This window comes from Zea mays, chromosome 1 (assembly GCF_902167145.1).
Source record: "Zea mays cultivar B73 chromosome 1, Zm-B73-REFERENCE-NAM-5.0, whole genome shotgun sequence".
Classification (NCBI taxonomy): domain Eukaryota; kingdom Viridiplantae; phylum Streptophyta; class Magnoliopsida; order Poales; family Poaceae; genus Zea; species Zea mays.
In genome coordinates, this window is record NC_050096.1 from 42,363,424 (window position 1) to 42,375,203 (window position 11,780).

An 11,780-nucleotide genomic window follows, 5' to 3' on the forward strand; every position below is an offset into this window, starting at 1 on the left:
ATATTATTATGATTACGTGTGGAGGAAGATAAAATTATTCATAGGACTCAGGATCTAAAGCGACGAATTCCTACTGTTACAACGACTCAACCGATTATGTGTTTATGTTGATTTTGGATAGTTTTTGCTCCAACGAATTTTATAAAATCTGGCTGAAAATCTGAGCATTTGGTAGTCCGCAACAGTTTTTTTGGCCAGAAGCTGCCAGAAGCCGCGTCAATGCGTGAGGCTGCACTGCACTCGTGAGTCGTGACCCGTGCCGCGTCAACGGTCGCCGCCCACCTTTCTTTTCCTCCTCTGCGGCGCTGAGCTGAGCTGAGCTCTCGTCCAAATTATATTCCGAAACAACCGCTCCGTCCGACATCACCCAATCGAAAGACGTGGTAGAGGAATGCGTGGACCGGCTCCCTCCTCGGGGATGGACACGAAAACGACATCCACAGAAATTTTAAAGACAGGCGCACCGTGCACGCACACGAGCAGCAAAATTAAATACCAGAAGAAGAAGAAGGAGCAACGATGGCATGAGCACGAGTGCACGACCGAAGCCGAAGAAACCAAGGTAGTAAAACAAATCGAAGCAAGAGTCAGGTCGCCACCTAACATCTGCAGCGAGCGATCATGCACCAACTTCGTCTCAACACGAGCGAGCTCTGAACCAGACACCCCCGCGCGGCTCCGTGGTCGTTTCTTAATTTAGGCAGAAGAAAACGAGTAGACAGAGAGATCCTTTTTTTTTCCTTCTTCAAAAAACAAGTAGAAAACAGACAAAAGAGGGGGGCAAAAAAACAAACGAACCAAGAATTTCGATCCCATTCCTGCTCATTCAACTTGCGATTTATTTAGCGGCGGCGATCGGCCAGCCCGGCCCCTTGTCTTCTTCCTCGCATCATCCGCCTCTGCCCCCTGCGGATTAGTAGGGGCCCCATGCCTCACATGCACGCCGGGAGCGCGCTGGAGGATGCGCCGCAGAGCTCGTCACGCCGGTATGTATTTTTTTTTTCTTTGGCGGGGTTCCGGCAGCCACCCATGTGTGCGTTGTCTGCCCTGCCCTGCCCGCCGCCGCCCAGTTCCTGTTCGCGGAGAGAGATGGGCCGGGGGGGGGGGGGGGGGGGGGGCACGCATGCATGGCGTCCCGGCCGGATTCTATATTTCGGACGCGGATCACGGATCCCCATCATGCGTTCCATTGCTGCTTGATTTTTTGCTTCCCGCTGCCTTTTCGTGCCGAGGAGGTCTGAGGTGGAACGAATCGAGGCGGCTTTCCGCGGTGATCGCTTCGCATTGCCTTGCGTCGTCAGGGGAACGGGGCGATGATTGAGAGGTCGACGGGCGTTGCTTAGCCGCGTCGTTGCGATCGTTTAGTTTGCTATCTAGATCTGTAGTAGCCCAATTTATTTGTGTGTTTTTCTGACGCAAATTGGCGTGCTTTTGTGTGGGTATCGCACTTGCATTGCATGCCCTCCTTTTTACAATTGATTCATTCACACTTCCTCCCCCTCGTCGACCTTTTCGTCACTCCTTTTCCGTTCATAGATTTTATTTCCACGTTGAGCTGGGATTGGGTAGCTAAAGTTATTGTTTTTGAGACAGGGCTACACTGATTTGGGAGAAACCAAAAGCAAAAAAAATTACTCCATGTAGTAGGTAATTTGGCCAAGTGGAGGCAAAAGGCGGGAGAAAATGCCGCTAGACGCGCTAATGGAGTAACGTGGGTTGTCATTTCAGCCATTGCTGCGACGCCGTGCCCCCGAGTTTGATTTGATGGAAGCGAAGACGAACCAAACCAGCGGCGAGGACAGGCCGCAGCCGGCGATGGACTCGCCGAGGGCGGCGCAGGCGGCGACGCGCCGCAAGAAGATGACGAAGCAGCTGACGGGGAAGCGCGACGACACGGCGATGCACGCGGCGGCGCGCGCCGGGCAGCTCGAGTCCATGCGGCAGATGATGTCCGGCAAGGACGCCGAGGAGCTCGGGGCGCTGCTGTCCAGGCAGAACCAGGCCGGGGAGACGCCGCTGTTCGTGGCCGCCGAGTACGGGTACGTGGCCCTGGTGGCCGAGATGATCAAGTACCACGACGTCGCCACCGCCGGCATCAAGGCCCGCAGCGGCTACGACGCGCTCCACATCGCCGCCAAGCAAGGGGATGTAGGTATTGATTGATTGGTTTTCCATTCCTTTCTCGTGCACGCATGCATGCATGGTCGCCATTGCCCCTCTCGATCGATGACCCATCATGCACTGCACAGACGTCGTGAGGGAGCTGCTGCGGGCGCTGCCGCAGCTGTCGATGACGGTGGACTCCTCCAACACGACGGCGCTGAACACGGCGGCGACGCAGGGGCACATGGACGTGGTGAGGCTCCTGCTGGAGGTGGACGGGAGCCTGGCGCTGATCGCGCGCAGCAACGGCAAGACGGCGCTGCACTCGGCGGCGCGGAACGGCCACGTGGAGGTGGTGCGCGCGCTGCTGGAGGCGGAGCCCAGCATCGCGCTGCGCACGGACAAGAAGGGCCAGACCGCGCTGCACATGGCCGCCAAGGGCACCAGGCTGGACCTCGTCGACGCGCTCCTGGCCGCCGAGCCGGCGCTGCTCAACCAGACGGACAGCAAGGGCAACACCGCGCTGCACATCGCGGCGCGCAAGGCGCGGCACGAGATCATCAGGCGGCTGGTCACGATGCCCGACACGGACGTCAGGGCGATCAACCGGTCCCGCGAGACCCCGCTGGACACGGCGGAGAAGATGGGCAACACGGACGCGGCGGAACTCCTGGCTGAGCACGGCGTGCAGTCGGCGCGCGCCATTAGCCCCTGCGGCGGCGGCGGCGGCGGCAACAAGCAGGCGCGCGAGCTGAAGCAGCAGGTGAGCGACATCAAGCACGAGGTGCACTCGCAGCTGGAGCAGACGCGGCAGACGCGCGTGCGCATGCAGGGCATCGCCAAGCGCATCAACAAGCTGCACGAGGAAGGGCTCAACAACGCCATCAACTCCACGACGGTGGTGGCCGTGCTGATCGCCACGGTGGCGTTCGCCGCCATCTTCACGGTGCCCGGGGAGTACGTGCAGGACCCGGGCAGCCTGGCGCCCGGGCACGATCTGGGCGAGGCCAACATCTCCCACCAGACGGCCTTCATCATCTTCTTCGTCTTCGACTCGGTGTCGCTCTTCATCTCGCTGGCCGTGGTGGTGGTGCAGACGTCGGTCGTGGTCATCGAGCGCAAGGCCAAGAAGCAGATGATGGCGGTGATCAACAAGCTCATGTGGGTGGCCTGCGTGCTCATCAGCGTATCCTTCCTGGCGCTCTCGTTCGTCGTTGTGGGCCGCACCGAGCGCTGGCTGGCCGTGTCCGTCACCATCATGGGCGCCACCATCCTGGTCACCACCATCGGCACCATGCTCTACTGGGTGATCGCGCACCGCATCGAGGCCAAGCGGATTCGCACAATCAAGCGCAACACGCTCACCCACTCCCGCTCCTTCTCCTGCTCCGGCATGTCGGAGGGCGAGTGGGTCGACGAGGATTTCAAGAGGATGTACGCAATCTGACGACCCACGCTACCTGCATGTGTTTGAGATCATCTCGTGCAATGGCCATCGCGTTATTGTCAACTTGCCGTGCTTCGGACCGGGCTAACATTCTTCTTCCGTCACTCCTTAGTGGCGATTGAAGTATTGTCCAACCGAATAAACCTACCTGTGCGCCGCCTGCGAGAGAGAAGTAATAAGTTTTGTCTTCATAGAAAACGAAACAAAAGAAAAGTGAGTTTTGTCTTAATAGAAAATGAAAAGCTAGACTTACTAAAAACTCCTGCACTCCGTATTACTTTTAGCTTGTCGATCAAGCCGTGCTTCCGCAACGTCTAGAGTCTTAAAAACTATTTAAAAAATACAAGTACTCAATCTTTTCATAAATATATGACACCATTTAATTTTTAAAAAAACTTTAACCACTCATCTTATTCAAAATATATTAAAAAATATAAAGTTTTTGAAAAAAATCAACGATGTCATATATTTGTGAATGGATGTAGTATTAGATAATGTTTAACAATACAGTAATTGTATGCATGCAAATTATAAAATATTAGATAATGTGTTTTGTTGGCACTAAATTCAAATTATCAAGAAGTTATTTTTAAGTGGTAAAACATAATGTATGTATTTTGTTGGCACTTACTATGTTAATATTAACACATAAATACTTTACTAGCTAAGTGTTTGTGTGTTGGTACGATATATACTACAGTTTTATATATTGTATAGAAAGATTTTGCTTAAATGAGATATTTATACAAACACATCCAGATCGTGCCAAACGGAGACAACCGAGGACTAGGACAAGGTCAGCACACACACGTGTAGTCGGTGTTGCATACAGATCGAGCTAAACCAATACCGAGCTAGGTGTGCGACAATATTGCCAATGTCGACGCGGCGGATCTGGCTGTGCGCGTCTGAGATCGGTATAATTCAAACTGGACCCATGCCAGTCCAACCAGAGAACCATGATGTGATTGAACCGCTGAAAGGGAAATAGGCTTACACCTTTTCCTAAATGATTTTGGTGGTTGAATTGCCCAACACAAACAATTGGACTAACTAGTTTGCTCTAGATTAAAAGTTTTACAGGTGCCAAAGGTTCACAACAAACCAATAAAAAGACCAAGAAAGGGTTCAAATAAAGAGAGCAAAAGACTACCGAAGTGTGCCTTGGTCTGGCGCACCGGACAGTCCGGTGTGCCACCGGATAGTGTCCGATGCACCAGGGAGCTCAACTCCAAACTGCTCATCTTCGGGAATTCTGGGAGCCGCTCCATTATAATTCACCGGACTGTCCGGTGTAGCACCGGACTGTCCGGTGTGCCAGCGGAGTAACGGCTACACAACGCCAACGGTCGACTGCAACGCTACAGTGCAACGCTACAGTGCGCGCAGAAGTCAGAGCAGCGCCAGAAGCTCCAACAGTGTCCGGTGGCGCACCGGATTGTCCGGTGCGCCATGTGACAACAACCTTCACCAACGGCTATTTTGGTGGTTGGGGTTATAAATACCCCCAACCACCCACCATTCATTGCATCCAAGTTTTCAGCCTTCTCACCTCATACAAGAGCTATAGACTTCATTCAAGACACATACAAAGAGATCAAATCCTCTCCTAAGTCCAAACATCATTCCAATCAAATAGTGACTAGTGAGAGAAAGATACTTGTGTTCATTTGAGCTCTTGCGCTTGGATTGCTTTTCTTCTTCCTCTATTCTTGTGTTCAACTCACTTGTAATCAAAACAAGAGACACCAAGTTGTGGTGGTCCTTGTAGCAGACTTAGTGTCCCATTTGATTGAAGAGAAAGGCTCACTCGGTCAAGGTGACCGTTTGAGAGAGGGGAAGGGTTGAAAGCGACCCGGTCTTTGTGACCACCTCAACGAGGAGTAGGTTTGCAAGAACCGAACCTCGGTAAAACAAATCACCGTGTCATCCGCTCTTATTCGCTTGTGATTTGTTTTTCGCCCCCTCTCTCGGACTCGATTATATTTCTAACGCTAACCCTGGCTTGTAGTGTGTGCTTAAGTTTGTAAATTTCATATTTGCCTATTCACCCCCTCTAGGCGACTTTCAATTGGTATCAAAGCCCGGTGCTTCATTAGAGCCTAACCGCTCGAAGTGATGTCGGGAACATCCGCCATGAGGGAGATCGGGACCGGCAACAAGTCCGCAAGCTCAGGGAGAACGCACTCAAAGGAGTCTGCCCACAAGCACAAGGAGGAATCCTCTTCCTCCATCAAGTCCCAACGGAAGGGTGACAAGAAGAAGAAGATGAAGAAGGTGGTCTACTACGAGACCGACTCTTCGTCACCCTCCACCTCCGGCTCGGAATCGGCATCCGCCACTTCTAAGTGCCATGAGCGCAAAAAGTATAGTAAGATGCCCCTTCGCTATCCTCGTATTTCAAAACGCACTCCATTACTTTCTGTCCCATTAGGAAAACCACCTATGCTTGAAGGTGAAGATTATTCTATGTGGAGTGATAAAATGAGGCATCACTTAACCTCACTCCACAAAAGCATATGGGATATTGTTGAATATGGAGCGCAGGTACCAAACAAAGGGGACAAGGATTATGATTCGGAGGAGGTTGAACAAATCCAACACATCAACTCCCAAGCCACTACTATACTCCTCGCCTCTCTAAGTCGAGAGGAGTATAATAAGGTACAAGGGTTGAAGAGTGCAAAGGAGATTTGGGACGTACTCAAGACCGCGCACGAAGGAGATGAGGTGACCAACATCACCAAGCGGGAAACGATCGAGGGTGAGCTCGGTCGTTTCATGCTTCACCAAGGGGAGGAGCCACAAGCAATGTACAACCGGCTCAAGACATTGGTGAACCAAGTGCGCAACCTCGGGAGCACCAAATGGGATGACCATGAGATGGTCAAGGTTATTCTTAGATCACTCGTATTTCTTAACCCTACTCAAATTCAATTAATTCGTGGTGATCCAAGATATAAACTAATGTCTCCCGCGGAAGTAATAGGAAAATTTGTGAGCTTTGAATTGATGATCAAAGGCTCCAAAAAGATCATCGAGCAAGGCTCCTCCTCCGTACCCGAGGCACAACCCGTTGCATTCAAGGCAACGGAGGAGAAGAAAGAAGACTCTACACCGAGTAGGGTCCCCATCGACGCCTCCAAGCTCGACAATGAGGAAATGGCGCTCATCATTAAGAGCTTCTGCCAAATCCTCAAGCAAAGGAGGGGGAAAGACTACAAACCCCGCTCCAAGAAGGTTTGCTACAAATGTGGTAAGCCCGGTCACTTTATAGAAAAATGTCCTATTTCTAGTGACAGTGACAGGGGCGACGACAAGAAGGGAAAGAGAAGAGAAAAGAAGAGGTACTACAAGAAGAAGGGCGGTGATGCCCATGTTTGCCGGGAGTGGGACTCCGACGAGAGCTCCACCGACTCCTCCTTCGACAAGGACGCCGCAAACATCGCCGTCACCAAAGGCCTTCTCTTCCCCAACGTTGGCCACAAGTGTCTCATGGCAAAGGACGACAAGAAGAAGAAGGTAAAATCAAAATCCTCCACTAAGTATGCAACCTCTAGTGATGAGGATAATTCTAGTGATGATGAGGATAACTTGCTTACTCTTTTTGCCAATCTTAACATGCAACAAAAAGAGAAATTGAATGAATTGATTAGTGCTATTCATTAGAAGGATGAACTCTTGGATAGCCAAGAGGACTTCCTTATTAAAGAAAACAAAAAGCATGTTAAAGTTAAAAATGCTTATGCTCTAGAGGTAGAAAAATGTGAAAAATTGACTAGTGAGCTAAGCACTTGCCATGACACTATTTCTAGCCTTAGAAATGAAAATGCCAAATTAATTGCTAAGGTTGAGAAATCAAATGTTTGTGATGATTCAATTGTCAACCTTAGAAATGATAATGCTAATTTGATTGCTAAGATTGAAAAATTGAATGCATCCCTCTCTAGCCTTAAAATTGAGAATGAAAAATTAATTGCTAAGGCTAAAGATTTAAATGTTTACAATGCTTCTATTTCCAATCTTAGAGATGAGAATGCTATTTTACATGCTAAGATTGTTGAATTAAATACTTGCAAACCCTCTACATCTACTGTTGAGCATGTTACTATTTGCACTAGATGTAGAGACATTAACGTTGATGTTATTCATGATCACCTAACTTTAATAAAGAAACAAAATGATCACATAGCTCAACTTAGTGCTAAAATTAATGAGCATGACTTAGAAAATGAAAAGTTTAAATTTGCTAGAAGCATGCTCTATAGTGGGAGACGCCCTGACATTAAGGATGGCATTGGTTTCCAAAAGGTAGACAATGTCAAGCTTAATGCCCCTCCTAAAACATTGTCAAACTTTGTTAAGGGCAAAGCTCCCATGCCTCAGGATAATGAGTTACATTTTGTACCCTGCCAGTTATCCCGAGCACAAAATTAGGAGAATTCATTCTAGGAAGTCTCACTCTGGCTCTCATCATGCTTTTATTTATAAGAGTGAGGGATCTAGTTCTAGGCAATCAACCCGTGCTAAATTGTCTAAGAAGAAAACTCCTATTGCATCAAATGAACCTAGTATTTCATTTAAGACTTTTGATGCATCTTATGTTTTAACTAACAAATATGGCAAAGTAGTTGCCAAATATGTTGGGGCTAAACACAAGGGATCAAAGGCTTGTGTTTGGGTACCCAAGGTGCTTGTTTCTAATGTGAAGGACCCAAGACCGTTTGGGTACCTAAGAACAAGGCCTAAATTTGTTTTGTAGGTTTATGCATCCGGAGGCACAAGTTGGATCATCGATAGCGGGTGCACAAACCACATGACAAGGGAGAAGAAGATGTTCTCCTCCTACGAGAAAAACCATGATCCCCAAAGAGCCATCACATTCGGGGATGGAAATCAAGGTTTGGTCAAAGGACTTGGTAAAATTGCAATATCTCCTGACCATTCTATTTCCAATGTTTTTCTTGTAGATTCTTTAGATCACAACTTGCTTTCTGTTTCTCAATTATGTAAAATGGGTTACAACTGTCTTTTTTACGGATATAGGTGTTACTGTCTTTAGAAGAAGTGATGATTCAGTAGCATTTAAGGGAGTGTTAGAGGGTCAGCTATACTTAGTTGATTTCAATAGAGCTGAACTCGACACTTGCTTAATTGCTAAGACTAACATGGGTTGGCTCTGGCACCGCCGACTAGCCCACGTTGGGATGAAGAATCTTCACAAGCTTCTAAAGGGAGAGCACATTTTGGGACTAACCAATGTTCATTTTGAGAAAGACAATGTTTGTAGCGCATGTCAAGCAGGGAAGCAAGTTGGTGTTCATCATCCACACAAGAACATCATGACGACCGACAGGCCGCTTGAGTTACTCCACATGGACCTATTCGGCCCGATAGCTTACATAAGCATCGACGGGAGTAAGTACTCTCTAGTTATTATGGATGATTATTCTCGCTTCACTTGGGTGTTCTTTTTGCAGGATAAATCTCAAACCCAAGAGACCTTAAAGGGATTCTTGAGAAGGGCTCAAAATGAGTTCGGCTTAAGGATCAAAAAGATTAGAAGCGACAACGGGACGGAGTTCAAGAACTCTCAAATTGAAGGCTTTCTTGAGGATGAGGGCATCAAGCATGAGTTCTCTTCTCCCTACACGCCACAACAAAATGGTGTAGTAGAGAGGAAGAATAGAACTCTACTTGACATGGCGAGGACCATGCTTGATGAGTACAAGACTTCAGATCGGTTTTGGGCGGAAGCAATCAACACGGCTTGCTACGCCATCAACCGTCTCTATCTTCACCGAATCCTCAAGAAGACATCATATGAACTCCTCACCAGTAAAAGCCCAATGTTTCACATTTTAGAGTCTTTGGTAGCAAATGTTTTATTCTTGTTAAAAGAGGTAGAAAATCTAAATTTGCTCCTAAGGCTGTAGAAGTCTTTTTACTTGGTTATGATTCAAACACAAGGGCATATAGAGTCTTTAACAAGTCCACTGGACTAGTTGAAGTTTCTTGTGACATTGTGTTTGATGAGACTAACGGCTCTCAAGTAGAGCAAGTTGATCTTGATGAGCTAGATGATGAAGAGGCCCCGTGCATCGCGCTAAGGAACAAGTCCATTGGGGACGTGTGTCCTAAGGAATCCGAGGAGCCTCCACATGCTCAAGATCAACTATCATCTTCAAATCAAGCATCTCCACCAACTCAAGATGAGGATCAAGCTCAAGATGATAATTATGAAGATCAAGAGGAGCCACCTCAAGAGGAGGACAATGATCAAGGGGGAGATACTAATGAAGACAAGGAAGATGATGAGGATCCAGGACCACCACACCCAAGAGTCCACCAAGCAATACAACGAGATCACCTCGTGAACTCCATCCTCGGCGATATTCATAAGGGGGTAACCACTCGATCTCGTGTTTCTCATTTTTGTGAACATTACTCTTTTGTGTCTTCTATAGAGCCATACAAGGTAGAAGACGCATTAAAGGATTCAGATTGGGTGTTGGCGATGCAAGAGGAACTCAACAATTTCACAAGGAATGAGGTATGGCATCTTATTCCACATTCTAACCAAAATGTTGTAGGAACCAAGTGGGTCTTCCGCAACAAACAAGATGGGCATGGTGTGGTGACAAGGAACAAAGCCCGACTTGTGGCTAAGGGATATTCCCAAGTCGAAGGTTTGGATTTTGGTGAAACCTATGCACCCATAGCTAGGCTTGAGTCAATTCGTATATTACTTGCCTATGCTACTTACCATGGCTTTAAGCTTTACCAAATGGACGTGAAAAGTGCCTTCCTCAATGGACCAATCAAGGAAGAGGTCTATGTTGAGCAACCTCCCGGCTTTGAAGATAGTGAGTACCCTAACCATGTTTATAAACTCTCTAAGGCACTTTATGGGCTCAAGCAAGCCCCAAGAGCATGGTATGAATGCCTAAGAGACTTTCTTATCACTAATGGCTTCAAAGTCAGAAAAGCCGATCCTACTCTCTTTACAAAAAACACTTGCAAATGATTTGTTTGTATGCCAAATTTACGTTGATGATATCATATTTGGGTCTACTAACAAATCTACATGTGAAGAGTTTAGTAGGATCATGACTCAAAAATTCGAGATGTCTATGATGGGGGAGTTGAAGTATTTCTTAGGATTTCAAGTGAAGCAACTCCAAGAGGGCACCTTCATTAGCCAAACGAAGTATATTCAAGATATACTCACCAAGTTTGGGATGAAGGATGCCAAGCCCATCAAGACACCCATGGGAACCAATGGACATCTCGACCTCGACATGGGAGGTAAATCCGTAGATCAAAAGGTATACCGGTCGATGATAGGTTCTTTACTCTATTTATGTGCATCTTGACCGAATATAATGCTTTCCGTATGCATGTGTGCAAGATTCCAAGCCTTAGGGCCGTAAAACGAATCTTGAGATATTTAGTTTATACTCCTAAGTTTGGCCTTTGGTACCCCAAGGGATCCACTTTTGATTTAATTGGATATTCCGATGCTGATTGGGCAGGGTGTAAGATTGATAGAAAGAGCACATCAGGGACTTGCCAGTTCTTGGGAAGATCTCTGGTGTCTTGGGCTTCAAAGAAGCAAAATTCTGTAGCTCTTTCTACCACCGAAGCCGAGTATATTGCCGCAGGCCATTGTTGCGCACAATTGCTTTGGATGAGGCAAACCCTTAGGGACTATGGTTACAAATTGACCAAAGTTCCTCTCCTATGTGATAATGAGAGTGCAATCTGCATGGCGGATAATCCCGTTGAGCACAGCCGCACTAAACACATAGCCATTCGGTATCACTTTTTGAGGGATCACCAACAAAGGGGGGATATCGAGATTGCATATATAAACACCAAAGAACAATTGGCCGATATCTTTACCAAGCCATTAGATGAGAAAACTTTTACCAAACTTAGGCATGAGCTAAATATTCTTGATTCTAGGAATTTTGATTGATATTTTGCACACATTGCTCATATATATACCTTTGATCATCTCTCTTTCATGTGCTATGACTAATGTGTTCTTCAAGTAGATTTTATGCTAAGTCATAGATTGAAAGGGGAAATGGAGTCTTCGGCGAAGACAAGGCTTCCACTCCACTCCACCGAATTATTCATCCTTCGCCCTCGCTCCGCAACGCTCTCCAATTTGGTATAATCTTCACTCCTATATTATTTACCAAGGGGGAGAAAGTAAAGGGCT

The 11,780-nt window shown here is 47.5% G+C and overlaps 1 protein-coding gene across 6 annotated transcripts; it reads left to right on the plus strand.

Annotated features, from left to right (window-relative positions):
* The first annotated feature begins 477 nt into the window (after positions 1 to 477).
* Positions 478 to 3,809, plus strand: LOC100383028 (Ankyrin repeat-containing protein). 6 transcript variants are annotated; one of them, XM_020538348.3, is made up of 4 exons: positions 502 to 986; positions 1,594 to 1,647; positions 1,729 to 2,152; positions 2,250 to 3,809. In XM_020538348.3, exons 3-4 carry the CDS (start codon positions 1,765 to 1,767, stop codon positions 3,548 to 3,550), a joined length of 1,689 nt encoding a protein of 562 aa, XP_020393937.1. In that variant the 5' UTR covers positions 502 to 986; positions 1,594 to 1,647; positions 1,729 to 1,764; the 3' UTR covers positions 3,551 to 3,809. The 6 variants fall into 6 exon arrangements, with proteins under 6 accessions (XP_020393940.1, XP_020393937.1, XP_035815249.1 ...); XM_020538351.2 differs by lacking the exon at positions 1,594 to 1,647 and having other exon boundaries at positions 478 to 562; XM_035959356.1 differs by lacking the exon at positions 1,594 to 1,647 and having other exon boundaries at positions 504 to 986; positions 1,729 to 2,148.
* Positions 3,810 to 11,780: the final 7,971 nt, after the last annotated feature.

Coding starts and splice junctions, on each gene's coding strand:
- LOC100383028 (XM_020538351.2), top strand. CDS start 1,765: ATGGAAGCGAAGACGAACCAAACCAGCGGCGAGGACAGGCCGCAGCCG. Junction 2,153..2,249: donor CGCCAAGCAAGGGGATGTAG/GTATTGATTGAT, acceptor TGCACTGCACAG/ACGTCGTGAGGGAGCTGCTG.